This window comes from Dermacentor albipictus, chromosome 2 (genome assembly GCF_038994185.2).
Source record: "Dermacentor albipictus isolate Rhodes 1998 colony chromosome 2, USDA_Dalb.pri_finalv2, whole genome shotgun sequence".
NCBI classification, from domain to species: Eukaryota; Metazoa; Arthropoda; class Arachnida; order Ixodida; family Ixodidae; genus Dermacentor; species Dermacentor albipictus.
The window spans coordinates 56,985,177-57,002,685 of NC_091822.1; the positions used below are offsets into that span (position 1 = coordinate 56,985,177).

At 48.6% G+C, this 17,509-nt stretch overlaps 1 protein-coding gene across 1 annotated transcript; it reads right to left on the reverse strand.

The window, feature by feature from the left end:
* Positions 1–379: 379 nt before the first annotated feature.
* Positions 380–16,273, reverse strand: LOC135901795 (uncharacterized). Its single transcript, XM_070533237.1, has 2 exons — positions 15,858–16,273; positions 380–3,146 (listed from the first exon to the last, which is right to left on the reverse strand). Exons 1-2 carry the CDS (start codon positions 16,271–16,273, stop codon positions 1,793–1,795), a joined length of 1,770 nt encoding a protein of 589 aa, XP_070389338.1. The 3' UTR covers positions 380–1,792.
* Between the last annotated feature and the right edge of the window lie 1,236 nt (positions 16,274–17,509).

The window sequence follows — 17,509 nt, forward strand, 5'->3', positions numbered from 1 at the left end:
TGCACACTGTACTTATTTACACATATTTACAACCTATGTACACAATGACAGAATACATTTACAACACAATGTCAGACCGCGAACTAATTAGTCTTAGTCTTGGAGCCAGGCCGGTGGCCGGCGCTCTCGGGTCGGCCGCGTTGGACGTCGCACAGGCGACGGGCTCGTTGACTGCTGCTGTGGTATGCCAGGAGACAGCGCCCGCGTCCTGGGAGAAGGAGGCTGTAGCACGGCAGGCTGTAGTGCCTCAGGAGACCGCGGCTGCGGCGTGGTGGGCAGCAGCGCATCAGGAGACCGCGGCTGCGGCGTGACAATTGGGCCTGGTCCCCAGGTGCCCCTCTCTGGAACAGTTGTGAGTAGCGCTTGTCCTTGTCTGTCTTCCTTGTGTTTGTGGTTTTATTTGCGCTAAGCTACTACTTCAAATATGGACGACCAACTAGCCCAACTGTCAACTCTTCTAGAACCCTGGAAAGCTTGGAGGCATTCCACGTACGGCCGTCTCCAAGTCGGAAAGAGGCTGGTCCCCTCCTCTTGATCACCTTAGTTGGCGAAAAAAGGCGCAGTCTCCCTTGAACCGAACGGACAGTTTTTTGATGCGCACAAAATCGCCTACGGCTATCTTCGTCTTCTTGGCGGCTCTCCTTTTGTCCGTGTAGTGCTTGCTGCTTTGCTGCTGACGCCGAACCCTTTGACGAAGTCGCGCCAACTCCTTGGCTGGATCTTCCGCAAATGCTGGTGCCGAGAAACCCACGATATCCAGCCTGGTTCGGGGCATTCTACCAAGCAGCAGAACTGCTGGGGCGACCCCGGTGGTGGCGTGCGGAGTACAGTGGTAAATGGCAAGGTAATCTGACAGCTTGCCGGAGTGGTCGTCTTTCGAGAAGTGAGACTTGAATGAAGTTTTTCAATGTGCGATTGGAACGTTCTATTTGCCCATTGGCTTGGAGATAGTATACTGAAGAATGTGAAAGACTGATGCTTCTGTGTTGCAGGAAAGTTATGAACTCACGCGAAGTGAACTGAGGTCCATTGTCACAAACGATCTCTTCCGGGTAGCCTTCACGGGCAAAAACACTTCTTAAAAAGTCTTTCACGGTGCTCGTGGACACTTCGCTGCAAAAATACACCTCTGGCCATTTAGAATGGTAGTCAACAAGCGTTACAGCAAATCTGTTGTAAGCTGCATGCTCTGAAGGACCAACAATGTCTAGGCCAAGCTTTTGCCATGGTCGCTCAGGCCATTCAACTGGTTGCAACGGTGCTGGTGATGTTCTGGCGGACTTATCTGCCTCCAGGCAGATATGGCAGTTTTTTACTGCCGTTTCCACTTGCGTATCTATTCGTGGCCACCAGAACCGCTCACGCAGTCGCGCCTTCGTGAGCATGATACCCGGATGTGTCTCGTGCGCGGTGCGATGATCTGAGCCGTGAGGGAGGACGGAACAACGAGGCGCTCTCCACGCAGAAGCAGGTTATCGACAACAGAAAGTTGTTCCCGAATGGCGTAGAATGGTTTCGCCTCTTCTGGTATGAACTTCTTTGGCGGCCAGGAACTCAGCACGAATGACTTCACGGTTTCCAGGCAACTGTCGTCGAGGGCGGCCTGCCTGAACTTCTTAGTCACGCCAGCTTTGTTACGGGGTTGCGTGCTTGACGGTGTGGAAATAAAACAGGATAGCGAGTCAACAACAGTCGGCTGCGGTGCAACGGGCGTGTATAAGCACTTGAGAGCAGAACCCTCGATGCTAAGATCCAAGGCCTTAATGCCGTCAAGACCGACCAGAGAAGTGCCTCAGTGAACAACATAAAAACGTGGCGACGCTGTGCGGCCTTTAAATCGAACGTCTGCCTGGAAACAACCTAGCACTGGAATCGGCTGTTGAGAGTAGTCAAACAGACTAACCTGCGGAGCAGGCAGGAGCGGAACGCTCTGAAAATATCGACTGAATTCTTGCTCCGACAGAATTGAAACAGACGACCCTGAATCAACAAGGAATGTCAAAGTGACATTCGCGACTTGCACTGGAATATGAATACCGCTACGCGCGGAACATTGCACAGTCAAAACTTCCTCAGCACTGCTGCATGACGAAACATCTTCATGAAATTCAAGTTCATGGACTCGGCCTTGCATTTGGGTTAGCTTGCGGTTGCATACTCTTTGAAAGTGGCCCTTGCGACCGCAAAACGAACAAGTCTTGCCTTGCGCTGGGCACTGCGGCGCTGACGCGATGTGGTTCCGCGAGCCGCATCGGAAACAATGTGGCGAGCCGGAGCGGCTACTCTGCGCTCGGTTCCGCTGAGGGGGGCGGTGCCGCTGCGGCGCACGTGAGCCGCCCAGGCTCCTCGTTAAATTCTGTTCTAAGGTGGCTGCCGGTTGTGAATTCCTTTGTTGCGAAGAATGCGACGACGGTTTTCGACGCTGCCGCAGTGAAATTGCTTCGACCGAAGCAGAAAGCTCCTTTAGCTCTTCAGCCGCCTGCTCAAACTGAAGTGCAATTCGAACAGAATTCTCGAACGACAGTGCGAAACCCTCGAGCAGTAACCGCTCACGTACGCGAGTGGAAGCTACGCCGGCAAAGAATTGGTCCCGCAAAGCATCATCTTGCGAGGCAAACGAACAATGTGACGCTAGCTCCCGTAGAGCGGCAACAAAGTCATGAACGGACTCGCCTGTGTGTTGGCTGCGGCGGTGAAAGCGATGACGCTCGATGATAACGTTGCGCGACGTCGAAAACTGGTGCCGTAATGCGGCGAGTGCAGAGTCGTAGTCGTCAGGAGGGGCCACGACAGACTTGTCATCGGCGAGTGCTGCGGCACTTGGCGCGGCCTGTGCTGCGGCGCTGGTCCCTGCATGTAGCGTCTGATAAATACGCTGGCCTTCCGCCCCCAAACAATGCAAAAGAATAGCCTTGCGTTGCTCCGGCTTGAATGCGGCGGCTCCGGATGCCAGCAAGTACACGTTGAACATCTGCTCCCACTGCTCCCATGGCAATGACGGACGGCCGGGCGTCGGAAGGAAAAACGGTGGCGGAGCAAGCCCGGTGAAGCTCATGGCGGGCGGATACGGACGGCGCAGCGGGGCTGGGGGTACGTTAACGACATCCTCGTCGCCAACGTGGAGTTGAGCGAGGGTGGAAGCCAGACTCCAGCCGTCCGGAAGTAAAAAGCCGTTTATTTAGCATATGCAACCAAATATATAATGAAGAACAGAAGCGCCCCCTGGGGAATAAAGAACTGAAATGAATAACGAAACTGAATATAACAGACAGTCCCCAAATTCCGACTTTGTCAGTATACATCGTAAGCTGTTTCGGAAAGAATAAGGAAACTATGAGAAGCTATTGGTAAGCTTTGCTATCCATGGGAAGTATACTCCCAAGATAAACGCATCTTCCGGGCAAGTTAAGGTGCCGAAGCGAGACGTATCTTGAAAGCTAACAGACTAAAAAATAGGTTGTGACTGCTGCTGAAAAGCTAGCAGACTAAAATACATGTTGTGACTACTCCTGAAAAGCATTAACTTTCGTTAAAACAGAGTTACCGTCACTATCACTAATGCGGAGTGGTTTTTCATTTTTCCCTTCTCCCTCTCACCTGTCGCATCCCCTTGCCCCTCCCCCAGTACAGGGTAGCCAACCGGAGAAAATCTCTGGTTAACCTCGCTGTCTTTCTTTTACCTTTCTCTCTCTCTCCAACAAGAACTATTGTTGTTTCTTTAAAAACAGAACTTATATGGTAAGGAAATTTGTTTTCTCAAGTAAAGAATTTGATATGCGACGGAGAAATGTAATTATAGGCTTACTTTGTAGCACTCTGCTATTGCTTCAGGGGTGGCAGCTTTTGTTTGATGAATATGACCGCATTACGCAGATTACTGCTAAACTACTTAGTTTACAGCGTGCGCGGAGTTGTCCACGTATTTTCAGAAGCACTTGAGCCTGTCGTAACATATTGCAAGGCGTTTCACTACATCTGAGGTATTCTTGGCTGCTCTGCTTCCTTGAGATACGACGCGTCGTTTACTATCACCGGCAGCCTAAACACTTCAGCAATCTCATGCAGATGCTTGTGCAAACACTAGCTGTAAGAATCCGCATCAAGGACCATAACCCTAATGGAGCACTGAGACTAGAGCAGAAGCGCGTTCTTACTCAGGGCTTCTCCCGGCCTCACGTTTGCTTCGCGGTGGCGGTGTTCTTCGGGTGCCTAATCGAGGCACACCTTTCTCCTCAAGTGTACAACCGAGCTAGGCATGGGCTTACAGGAAAGGCGACGACAACTCCGCGAGCACTCTCGCATCCCGGCACGAAGCCGCCACGCATTCCTTCGACTGCCATCGCTTACCTTTCCCCTAGCCAGCAGGGACACTTCGTGTACGAGAAACTCGCGATTAAGGAGCCGTTCATCTACGCACGCTGCAATTAGCTCAGAGTGCCTGCCGCGCTCACTCTGGCTGCACCTCGAGAAAAGAAAGGCACTTCGCTGTCTTGCACTCGGCCAACGAGACTGCCGCATCGTGCGGTAGTTCTTGGGGTTGCGCAAACATGTCGTTTGGTAGCGTGTGAGTGGGATGGCGAAGATCGGGGAACTCTCAGCAGACGCAAGTGGCTAGTAGGACGGGATTTGTACGGTGCTAGGATACAAACGAGAACAAACTGTGCCGGATCGCTATTCTCTTACGAGGAAGTAGACGTGTGGGACTTCCTTAATTGGTTCGGTAAGAGCAGGAACATTACGTTGGCGGCGAACACGGTGCCTGAAGCTTGAAGCTTCTCCCTCCAATCTGTCTTCCACTGTGCTTTGCCAGGGGTTTCATCCGCCGCCTTTGATTTTGCTGGCGGTGAAGTACAAGGAGTCACTGTGGCTAAGTGATTCACACTTCTCCTTGTCTAATTCTTCTCTCTCCGCGTGTTCCTATTCTGATACTTTCTTTTTGCACAATAGGCACTGCACTACAGATCCTGCTCTGCGCAGTCAGAAAGCTCACGCGTGAGAATCCAAGAGTCCACTAGGGCGTGTTTAAGCGGCCAATTTTTATCGCTCATAGAAAGGCAACTTACTTAGTTATTCATTAGCGGATCTTAGCAAGCACAGCCTTCGATATAGCATCACTTGTGGTGCTCGGTTGCACCGCGGAAAATCTCGCTGTGAGTCTCAACCTTCCTCTGGATTACTCTGATTTAAGAGATATAGGTCACAAGCATGATTCATGTTTCTCGTGGTGGTTATAATGGAGCACAATCAAAGAACATTTCTGTGGACCTCTCTGGTTCTTAAAGAGCGTAATACCATTCTCTTATCTGCTTCTTCTTGCAGTACCTTCGACTCTTGCCACATGATGAGTAAAATGTTAATTCGTATTCTATGAATCATTCTCACAACATTGGAAATCCATGTGGTAATGGGATTATTTATAAGAATTTTGGTGTCTTACAGGTAAGCTCGAATGAATACAGTGCATTGCTATTGTTTCAACTTTTGCTTATCATTAGGAAAACCGTCACCCATATGATGTTTGTCCAAGCCAACGTTAGCCAAGGTATTCAACGACAAGAAAGATTAAAATAAAAACCACGTTCCAAGATACAAATATAAGGCTATGCGGTGTTCGGTCGTCAGGCCTATGACGACTGAATATTGTAGCTTTTTGTATTATTACCTTGCCCCTTGTTCCCGAACTCTTCTTTTTTTTCTTTGATAAGCTTACCCAACGTTAGCTGGGAGGCCATATGTGGTATCTACCTGGCGATATCACCAAAGTAGCAGGCGGTAAGTTTGTTCACTTACCGAAAATGAAAATTGAGAAGCACGCATGTGAAGCATATTCTGGATTTGTAGCTCCCTTGGTTCGAACGTCGAAAAGACAGAAATAAATAGATCATTGTTTTTTTTATTTCTTGGAAACTGTTTTGGTACTCGCTTCTTACATAAATACGAACAAATTTCTAAATGTTTATGAGGAACTGGAGCTGTATATACGTCCTGATGTGTGCAAAACTAAAAAAAATTCGATCAGAACTCCAAGTTGTCTTGAAATCTTAGATGCTGTTTTCTTCTAAAGTACAACGGAGGGCTGAAGGAAAGGGATGCAAGCAATATAAACGAACCAATCCACGTTCACAGCAACCGGTAATTCTATGCCGATAAATTATGAATCGCAACAGCGGAATTGGAGATACACCTATGGTTGCAAGTAAACGATCGTGCTTTTTTGTAGTTGTTGTCGATCTCTTCACATTCTACACAGTTTTTCAGGCATATGCATATGTCGCTTATACATCGTGCCGGCAGTGGTTGGGGCTTTGGCTTAGCGGGAGTGAAGAAAACGTAAACAAGTACAATGAACCGCATCTTAAGGGCGTAAGATAAAAAATATCACAGGAAGAAGTGCGTTTTCTTTGATTACAAAATGCAAATACGAATTGTAGGTCATTCGTGGTTGATGCCTGCAATAGCAATACCGAAAGATTCAACCGAAGTGGACACGGCAACAGTTTTATTCCCGCAGATATTGTGGTTGGAAACAACTAGTACTTCCGATTGATAATGTGGGGTGTGTTTGTTTGATCATTTTACTGTGACCCATGCGCAGTGAATGCCTGGTGAGGTTGTGTTGGTGAGCAGAGCCATTAGAGCAGAGCCAGAGCCTGGCACAAACAACAGCCCACTGTTGTTTTCTGCCAGGCTTAGTGGCATACGCCGCCTAGTTTCTCCAATATAATGGAAAATAAACATGTACGTTTTCATATTGTTTACCTTACTTGAACAGGAGCGAATGATACGACTGTTTCGTAATTTAAAAGCACATCGAAGTTTAAATTTGTTCGGGAGTGCGCAGCCGCGGTTCCTCAAGTTTATTGCGAGTTTGACGTTCACAGCTGTACGCAGCTGGTAGTTCAGCGCTGTGTGTTGTCTCACGTGCGTTCTATGCCGGTGTCATTCTGCGTACGCTACAACGAATTAGAGGATGAACTGTGAATCAAGCCCATATGGCTCCCCGCATCGCATATGCAGTGTTCAGAATGCGGGTGCAGGGAAACCGTGGTTCTCGCGCATACTCTCGTGCTACCCGTGCTAAACATCAGCTTCTGATGGAATGATGTTTACATATTGCTCATAATTTCGCAGAAGAGTGGCCTGTTCCCAGCCATATTGCAAAACACAGCAGCAAGCATCGACCAAAAAGCCAACGTTTGCCATGAACGAAGCCGCAAATGGTCTATGTCACGAATGTGGAATGGAATTTTTGTTGCGAACTTGAATCTTATGTCACGACATACTTTTGGGCCAGTTTATTTATATCCGTAGTAAAACAGTGCCAGAGAACACAAGGAACCAGACGTATAAGAACGACATGTACGCAGGGTGTACCAACAATTGAAGGTTCATGCACTGGATGCGTAGAATAAGTGCTGGCTGAACATGAACAAACAGAAAATTGGAAATAATAAGACACATGAAAGCGCATCACATGGTGAAGCCTACTACGCACGAAAAACGGCTTGTGTGCGGAATCTCACGGCTTTCTCTGAGCATTAGCCTAGTTCATGCATCGCGCCGTGTGTGCTCTAATTGTGTGTAGAAGTGTTCTGAGAATAATAAGAAAAGTGTAAAAGGCGACACCCCAAGTATTTTAAGAACAGTAGTCACTTGTGTACGCGGCATGATTGCATTTGATCAGGCATGGGCGTAGTCTTCTTTCTTGTCCTGCATGTGCCTCACGCTGTAAGCATAGTGTGAAATTGTACCTCTATGCTTCTCCCTTTTCCTCTGTGTTTCTCTCTCTCTCTCTCTCCACAGAGATGTCTTAATCAATATGCTGCAGTACGTAGTTCGGCGGCGTAGCCACAAAGCAAAATAAAATACGTTGCTAGTTGTATATGTGTTTCCTTATTGACATAATACAGCGCGAATTTTTCCATTCGTAGTGGCAAAGGAGGAAGGGGGCGTGAAGTAGGAACCGATGGAAACTATCGGCCAGTCTTGTCGACATGCGTAGCCTTTTCTACCTGTTTCTGCATATTATCTTAAACAGGAGGCCCAAAACGACAGATTACCAAAAACCTGCGTGACTGGAGCAGAGGTTATGGTTGCTTCAGTGGAAATTAATTGCCTTGTTTCCTTTTTCCCGCGTCGGTACTGATGGTACGTACTGTTCGCGCAATCCATGGCTCAACTCAATTATTTGCACTGGTCAGGTATGGTTCAGCGACCGACGCCATTTCCCAAAACAAACCGCGAAGTAGCTGTCGCGGCTCTCCGCGTAATAAAAAAGATCGCAGCGATCGCTGCGATCTTTCTTATTATATCGCTGCGATCTGCGATGTGGCGTCTTCGGCGCGATGAACATAACATTATGTGAAACAGCCTTTACCTTATATTAACTGGACGGGATGGTCTGCTTGTATTATCATTTAGTATTAATCAAAAACACTCGGTAGTTCCCTTTACTTTTTGAGTTTTTCTTTTTTCTTTTGAACGAAGCTGAACAACTCAATGCATAAAGAATGCGTTATTGCTTTAGGGCAGTCATGACATCCTTATTATATATTTATGCTCTCGCGTGTCTATCATGTTGTACCTCCACACATCACAAGATGTTTGCACGTACTGAAAGAATCTCTACTAGAGACAGTTTTCGGAGCTTCGGAGAGAAAGCAATCAGTGGATCATAGTACTTCTAGCACGTAGGAGCAGCGAAGGGATAAGGCACGTGCCATCAGCAAGCACTCAATTGCCAGTAATTGTCCATGCCCATCTGTGGATTTCTGGCCTGGGCAGGAAATAAATGCGCACCTGGCCGTGCGTGACAGGAAATATACATTATGATTTCTTACCTAATTCATTTTTTTTCGCTCCTTCATTCGCCGGATTTCGTGTAGGGCAGCCAGGAAAATTTCCTACATAAATTGCTAGAAGGATCTCGGCCGTTCCTACCGTTCAATTGCCATAGCAGGGTTGGTTAGTAGGCGAACTTGTCTGAATTTGTTGCTTGTTGTGGCTCAAGACATCCTTGTGACATTGTTTGCGACACCTTGTCTGACTTTATTGGCCTAAAGACTGGAGAAATCGCACATTTGTAAATGTAGAAGGGAATAAGACTGCGCACGTACAAAATAATTGCAAGCTGTTGCTATTATAAAGCTACAGTTTGTTCAACACTGTTATTTTTCAAAGTTGAGAAGCAGTAAAAGCCACTAGGGTGAAGTTTAGTCAAATATTTGTACACTAACCATGGTTCCCATGCCGGCTGAACAGCCCTGCTTGCAGCGCCTACAGACAGTAAAGCCAGAGTTCCATCTTTTAATATTTGTAGACAATGAAGAAACGTAACTAACAAAATGTATTTTATCCTCCATCCCTTTGCTGATTCCCTCCGTCACTGGAAGTACGCTATTGACCTATAAAAAAAATAATTGGGGTTTCACTTACCGCTACACTACGGCTTCAGCCGCGCCTGCACTGCATGTCACCTTTCTCCGTCCGTGCTGAATTGCTTTCTGCTTATCCCAAAAGCACTGATAGAAAGACAACAAAAACAAAAGTGTAGCCCATACAATTGATGCAAGCGCGGGTAAAGTGATGTGCGATAGCCTCAGTATTGCACTTTCACGCCGAAGTAGGAAACTCGGGCCGCTATTTGGGAAATTGCAAAAAAAATGCTAAAGTGCGCGGTGAATGTCACCACAAATATTATATAATACACACATGCTGAGATAATTAGTCTGCTTAGTTAATTAAGGCTTAATATCACTGGAAATTGATATCCTAACTTCAGCGGATTTGCTACGGCACCATTAGGGTTCTATTTATTCTGATGGTGACATAGCAAAATTCACCTAAGTTAGGATTTATTATTGCTGGCACACTTTGGCCGCTGTAGCCTTTGCGCCAGAAAATAGTATTATTAATAATAGGAAGACTATTTAAGGCTACCTGTGGTACTTAGGCTACGGCTAAAACTGCACAAGCGACGGAAAGCAAATATGAAACAGTGAAAGCCGAAGTAAGCATAAAGAGGATAGATAACGGCATTATTCTTGAAACCTATGTCTCGATAATAATATTATGTATATGAGCAAGAAACATGAACTTGACTGTATTGACACTCTACTGCAACTAATGTTGGCAACTGCCGTCTTACTTGCAATACACTTTTTCCTTACTATACCGTTTACATTTAGGTTAGTGGGCCTTCCATGTATAAGTATACATAGTGGCTAGCAAATGCTGACTGCGAATAAATTGTTCATTCGCAAAAGAAAGACTCGAATCCTACTTTCAGGGCAATATTCAAAATTTCGAATGTGAATTCAATAGCTCCTGCTATTCTATTCGTACATGACTCAAGGGTTTAATGTTGCTAAGTGGCCAAATATCTGTTTCCTAATTTCGACTGTAAAAGCAAGAAAATCACTTTTTGCAGCCTCGCACGATACAGAACGATGGATGCGACGACTGGTCCGAGCTAATCTGCTGCACGATGGCTGCATTTGTTGTTGTGTGGACTCCGCAGTTCCCGAGTGAACGCACGATACAGCTAACTAATGCTCCATATTTCCAGTCATACAATAGCAATGCGTCACTTTTAGGCTGCGGATATACGAAATTGTTCCGATATAGTGTTTGGCCACGCGATCTGACCGTGTTCGTATGTCTCGAAAATGATGTGCGGTGTTCTATTGTACACCACGCATCAAGTGCATCTGGTAATTGATTTCTGGCATAGCCAGTGTGCTCCAGGTAATGTAAATTATTACTATTTTTTATTTCAAAGCACCTGAGTTGTCGGGACGTCTAATTGTGAACTGTATTGCATCGATGCATATGACCCTGATTTCTTTTTTTTTTTACCTAATACATTCAGCGAAGTTTATTTCGTATAGCTAAGGAAGTATTATCATATTCAATTTTCGATTCAATATTCAGTGGTTGTTATTCTCGAGTATTGGTATTTTATTTGAAAATGTGACTCTATATATGACAACACACCTACTTATATTGTAAACATGTATTTTTGTTTTTCAAAAGTATTTCTTTTAAATCAATGTCCTGGATGAAATCTACGTATCAAACTATTCTTTTGGAAGTAACACAAATGGTGCGTACTTTCTTAAAACATTAAAATTCATTATCTTTTAAATTTACCTGCCCTTGCATGAAACCTTCCGCTAACAGCAGAGATTTGCATGCCTAATATATCAGGATCATCTTGTTGCGCCATATATCAGGCGGTAACAGAGCATGTGCGAAGGATGGCCATGGTGACAAACGAACTCGCACACGCCATTTCTCAAGCTAGAAATCCAGCAGACCGACTGTTCTACAAGCAAAAGAGACCGGGTAGAAAAATCAGAAGTGAAGAACAGAGTTAGCGTAGCGGGGTGGGGCCACGACTCAGAGTGACTCATCGTCTATCGCTGATCGAGTTGCCGAGGGCTCTTCTGGAGTGTTTGAGAGGAGATGATGACGCTGGGAGAAAGGCGAGGAGGAAAGATCGAGGGATCTCTCGATCCTCAGCATCGTGATTGCAACAGGGGGGTACGTCAGCAGAATAAATCTAGCCTCGCAGACGCCTCTGTTAAGGTGCTAGCGCTACTTTGAGTGCCGACCCGGCCCCAAAACGATTTTCTCCCGCCACTGCACCCGATTCGCATATGTAGGCGTTACCGTTGGTGGGGTCACCATGCCAGCGTCGGGGACGTGGCTCATACATCTGTTTCTCCTGCCCTGTGCCACCCCAAACACGTGCTGTGTGGGCTGTTCGGTCCTTAGGGGCGAGAAGATGAGTGGAGCTGTGTTGGCGTGTAGTCACGTGGACAGCAGAGAGTCAACAAGGGCGCGTGCGGGGACAACTAGAACGTCTCAAGTCAATGACTGCCGTATTTGTTCGCTGGCACTTGAAACACGGGAAACCGGAAACCAGCGCTTCAAGTGGCCAGACAGATGCTGACTTTAATAAAGTTGAAGATGTTGGCCTGTCTGACAGTCGGGAACACTTCGCAATATGTTTGATGAGCGATGAAATAATACACCTAGATACGCACGCACATTTGAAGTGAACGCAATACAACGATTCTCAATCAGGCCTGTCGGTATCGGGAGAAGTACGCGCGCTTGCGTAGCACGGTAAGCGAAAGCACTACTTTTCGGCAGGCGCAATAGCTGACGCAAATGGGTGGGTGAGGGAGTAAGTGAATAATTACAATGGCAAATTGTTAGCGAAAGTGGAAATACTTTGACCTGTTGAGAGTCAATTTCAAATTCAATTACACCTAAAATTACGAAATCTAAGAATTTCCATGATGATTGCCCATTGTGTCTGTGAACCATTCGAATGTTTCAATTTCTCTTCGTCAGCAGGCGTCGCTCCGAAGCCTTACTGCATATATGAATACTAAATGAACAAATATGACACATGGGCTTCCTCTGCGGTTAGCTATCATAAAAGCAGCAACCCCAGCTCCAGGTCTGGCGGCGGTACACGGTAACTATATATATATATATATATATATATATATATATATATATATATATATATATATATATATAAGCTATAAGAAAACCACCTTGTATTCTAAGTAGGGGCATCCGCTTTGTCCCTTTGTCATAGGCCGACAGTTTAGGTTACATGACGCATGACTTTAGAATTTTGTGGGACTGCTGCTTCTCCTGCAGAAAATATTTATACACTTTATGATTTACGCTCTTCTATGCCCGTCACTCGGTTTTATATTGTGCGTGTGTAACAAAAAACAATAAATGTTTTAGTAAAAAAATGTAATTTTTCATTGAGTGCTTCTCTGCTGTATTCTTATTTACGACGATGCTCTCCTCAGCTTTAGCTGACTTAATTACGTGAGATATATTAAGAACGCATTTGAACGAGCGCTCTTACTGGGATAGCTGAGTTGTTGAAATTTGGGCCGCATTATTTATTCAGCTTGCCATTGAACAAAATGTTTTGAACACCAAAGCTTTCGGAAGCCGGTGTCTCCAACCGCGAAGCCCCCAATCGCGTGTTCTCATTCGTAGAGAGCTTTCCATGCATGTGTAGTACTCGGTTGAATGTAGTGCTCCTGATAACCCAAAATGGCCACGTGATTATGAGTGAGTGAATAAACTTTATTGTAGGTCCGGCGAGGACGCGAACTCGTCGCGCACCCGGCTAGTCCCACGTCGGGACCGGCAGGTCTAGCCCACCGGCCCGGTCGCGGGCACGCCGGACAGCCAGGATTTGCTTTTCTAGAGCGGGGCTACGCAGAAGCGAGTCCCACTCCTCCTTGATGAACTTGGGGTATGTCGACCCGCACTCCCAGAGCATGTGGGGTAGAGTGGAGGTCTGGCCGCAGGACGGGCAGGCGTCGTCGCGATACACGTCGGGGTAAGCCTCGTGGAGAGCGGACAGACACGGATATGTGCTGGTCTGTAGGAGCCTAAGCGAAACGGCTTGCGCCCTATTCAACTTTGGGTGAGGGGGTGGAAAGACCCTTCTGGACATGTAGAAATATTTAATAATCTCGTTGTGAGTAGCAGGAGCGTCCCTGTGACCGTAGATAGGAGGGGAGTCAGTGCCCCTTATAGAGGAAGCGCGGTCGGTGAAGTCACGCGCAGCCTCGTGGGCAGACTCATTGAGGTTCGGGGGAGCACCCTCGACCGATCCTACGTGTGCGGGAAACCAGTGAATTGAATGGTCTGCGAGAGAATGTGGACTCGAGCCGCTAAGAAGACGAAGAGCTTCCTTGGCGATGCAACCCTTTTGAAAAGCCCTAACTGCCGTTTTGGAGTCACTATATATATCGGACCCACGACCGTCTAGCAGGGCGAGGGCGATGGCGACTTGCTCGGCGATTCCGGGGTCTGAAGTGCGAATCGAGGCGCTATTGGAAATGTTTCCGCTCGAGTCGACCACAACGACGGCAAAGGTCTTCCCGTCACTGTACTCCGCAGCGTCGACGAAGCTTGCGCTAATGTCGTGTCGCTTGATCTGTTTTAGGATGGCGGCTGCTCTGGCCTTGCGTCGGCCCTCGTTGTGTACGGGATGGACGTTTCGGGGCACAGGGGCCACTACGAACTTGTCTCGAATGCACCTAGGGATCGGGGTACTGACCATCGAGAATTCCGCAGGGTGGTAACCCAGCTCTTCGAGGATTCGTTTACCTGCCGCTGTGGTGGCCAGGCGACTGAGTTGCGTGCGTTCTTGGGCTTCGGCAATCTCCTCGGCGGTGTTATGTACCCCCAGCTTCAAGAGATCCTCGGTATGGGTCCTGATGGGTAGCCCGAGAGCCCTCTTGACTATTTTGCGGATAAGAACGTTGAGCTTGTCTCGCTCCGCTCTGAGCCAGTTGTGCATGGAAATCGTGTACGTGAGGTGGCAGAGTACGAAGGCATTGATCAGCCTGAGAAGATTGTTTTCCTTCATGCCTCGATGCCGGTTTGCGATTCTGCGAACTAGGCGGAAAGCATTCTCCGTCTTTGCGATAATCCTGCGCAGAGCTGTTCCGTTTCCGCCGTTGAATTCGACAAACATGCCCAGGACCCGAATAACGTCGACCCTGGGTATCACCCCCCCGTCACAAGTGCGAAGTCTGATGCTGCTTTCAGAGACTGGTTTCCAATCTTTGGGTCTGCCTCCCTTCTCTTTTCTGTAAAGTAGCAGCTCCGACTTGGCGGGGGAGCATCGAAGTCCGGTGGGGCGGAGATACTCCTCGATCACGTCAATCGCCTCCTGCATGGCTTCTTCGACTCTGCCCTCGCAGCCGCGGGAGCACCATATGGTGATGTCATCGGCGTAAATGGTGTGCTTGACGTCCTCGACGCGGGCCAACCTCTCCGAAAGACCAATCATACAGATGTTAAACAATGTTGGGGAGATGACGGCGCCCTGAGGAGTGCCCCGCCCTCCGAGGGGCACATCGTTGGAGCGGAAGTCCCCAATGCGAAGCTTGGCCTTCCTGTCAGTTAGAAAAGAGCTGACGTAGTTGTGGAATCTGGAACCGAGACCGAGGTCTGAAATGGTCTTGACGATGAAGGTGTGGAGCACGTTGTCGAAAGCCTTCTCGAGATCCAGACCGAGCAGAGCCTTGACGTCTCTGGAACGGCCATCCACAATCTGATGCTTGATTAGTTTCATGGCATCCTGCGTTGAGAGTCCGGCACGGAAGCCGATCATGTTGTAGGTGTAAACCTCGTTGTCTTCGAGGTACCCGTTAAGCCTGTTGAGGACGACGCGCTCCATGACCTTGCCGACGCAGGAGGTTAGAGAAATCGGCCTCAAGTTGTCGATGTTCGGGGCCTTGCCGGGCTTGGGAATGAGCACCGTGCAGGCCGTCTTCCATTCTGCAGGTACAATGCCGCTCTTCCAGGACTCGTTTATCTTGTCGGTCAGAAAGACAATCGACGTGTCGTCGAGGTTCCTCAACATTCTGTTGGTGACTCCGTCCGGACCCGGCGCAGACTTGCGGTTGAGCGCGAAGATGGCCTGTCTGACCTCGGCAATGGAGAAGTCTTCATCCAGCTCGGGTCGTGGAGGGCCTCGGTAGTCCGGGAGTTGGGTCGACGGATCTCCGTCGCGATGGACAGGCAGGTACTTCTGTACGAGTTTTGCGACGAGTTCATCGACCGTGTTAGACCTGGTGGCTTCGTGAAGGGCCCGGGCCAAAGTATGCCTTTGATTTGACTTCGAGCCGCTTTCATCCAGAAGGTGCTTCAGCATACCCCAGGATTTGCCGTTGCGCATCTGTCCGTCGATGGATTCGCAGAGCTCGTCCCACTGCTGCTGGCATAGCGCCTTGCAGTGGTCTTCGATGATCTTGTTGAGCTCCGAAATCTTCTTTCGGAGTCTGCGATTGAGCCTTTGACCCTTCCATCGTCGGAGCATGGCGGTTTTGGCCTCGATCAGGTGGGCTAGTCTGCTGTCCATCCGCTCGACGTTGAGATCTGTTTCCACTTTCTTGGTGGCCGCGGAAGCGTTGGTCCGGATGCCTTCACACCATTCTTCGAGAGTGGCAGGTGCCCTGGCTCTCCCGGGCTCATCACGAATCCTCCGAAAATGGTCCCAATCTATGAACGTGAATTCCCTAACCCTACTCCGAGACACCTTGAAGTTGGTCTCGAGAATGTAGTGGTCGCTGCCAAACTCCATGGCGGTGTTCTCCCAACCCACGTCCTCGACGTTCCTCACGAAGGCGAGGTCGGGTGTCGAGTCCCGGGTGATGGAGTTGCCAATGCGCGTAGGGAAATCCTTGTCAGTGACCAGAGTGAGGTCCATCTCGTTCGCGTCTTGCCACAGGTTTCGCCCCTTGGTAGTGTCGTAGACGTAACCCCAGATGCCATATGGTGCGTTGAAGTCGCCGACGACGACGAAGTGTCGAGGGCCGGCCAAGTCGGTCGCTTTCTTGAGAATGGTCTTGAACTGCTGGCGCGAGTCTCTGGGGTTGCTATAGATATTAAGGACGAACACACTGTTTCTGCGCTGATTCCGCTGCGGTACGTCGAGCAGGATCTCAACCATGACATATTCGATTCTACCACTCGCCAGCTTGAGGTCGTGGGTGATATGAGTTAGCCGTTTATCGATCAAGGTGCAAATCCCTCGCCCCCCGGGCCGGCCCGACACGGCCCTGTATCCCTGGAGCGAGGCTGCGGAGATTAATGTTTCTTGGAGAGCAATGACCTGAGGTTTCGCAGAGAAAGACCTGAAAAACTGCTGCAGAGGGGCTTTTTTGTTAGAATACCCTCTGCAGTTCCATTGCCAAATGCGAAAACTCTCTTTGGATCTATCCATTATGGCTGACCTGACGGACTACCACCTGACGGGGCAGTAAGGCCTGCGCAAAGAATGGGTCCTCCTGTCGCCGCGCTGGGATAATGAAGTGTAGCTTCCTTTAGTATGGCGGGAACGGTTAGCGGTTGTACGACGGAGGCGGATGAAGCCATTCGCGCCTCAGTGGCGTCGATGCGATCTGCGAGAGCTCCGAGGCCCCTGTTGGGGTCCCCGAGCGCAACCTGAATTTGACGAACGTTATCACTGAGGCAAGCGACGCTAGCGGTGACCTGTTTGAGGCCATCTGCCAGCCCAATGAGACTTTGCTTAATCTCGCTGACTTCTGCAGACAACGCTCCCGATTCACATGTTTGTTTGAGTACTGCCCTGCGTTTGGAGGACGTCGCAGTACCGTCTACCGGAGCTGGGATTGGAGTCTCGGTGGCCGTGACTGACGCTCCGTTACCCGACACATTCGAAACGAGTTTCCTAATCTCTGCCATTTCGCTAACTAGTGTCTTGATCGTGTTCTTGAGGTCGTCGTTTTCTTTGCGTAAGCGAATGACTTCCGCGTCTCTAGCTTGCTCTGTGGGCGGGTTGCTACGAGATGTCGGAGCAGGCTGGGTATTGGCGCCGGGCTTGGGTCGTACCAGATCAGCCCAAAGAAGGGTCGGCTGCTTTCCGCAACGTGTGGAGGCGGGCTGAGGCCCGGATGCTGGCTGGGTTATGGAACCCGGGAGG

Excerpts from the sequence above, each read along its gene's own strand:
- LOC135901795 (XM_070533237.1), bottom strand. The coding sequence starts at position 16,273 with ATGGACCTCACTCTGGTCACTGACAAGGATTTCCCTACGCGCATTGGC. Across the intron at positions 3,147-15,857 it reads CGACGATGGAAGGGTCAAAG|TCTGGCTTCCACCCTCGCTC; the intron begins GCTCAATCGCAG and ends GGACGGCTGGAG.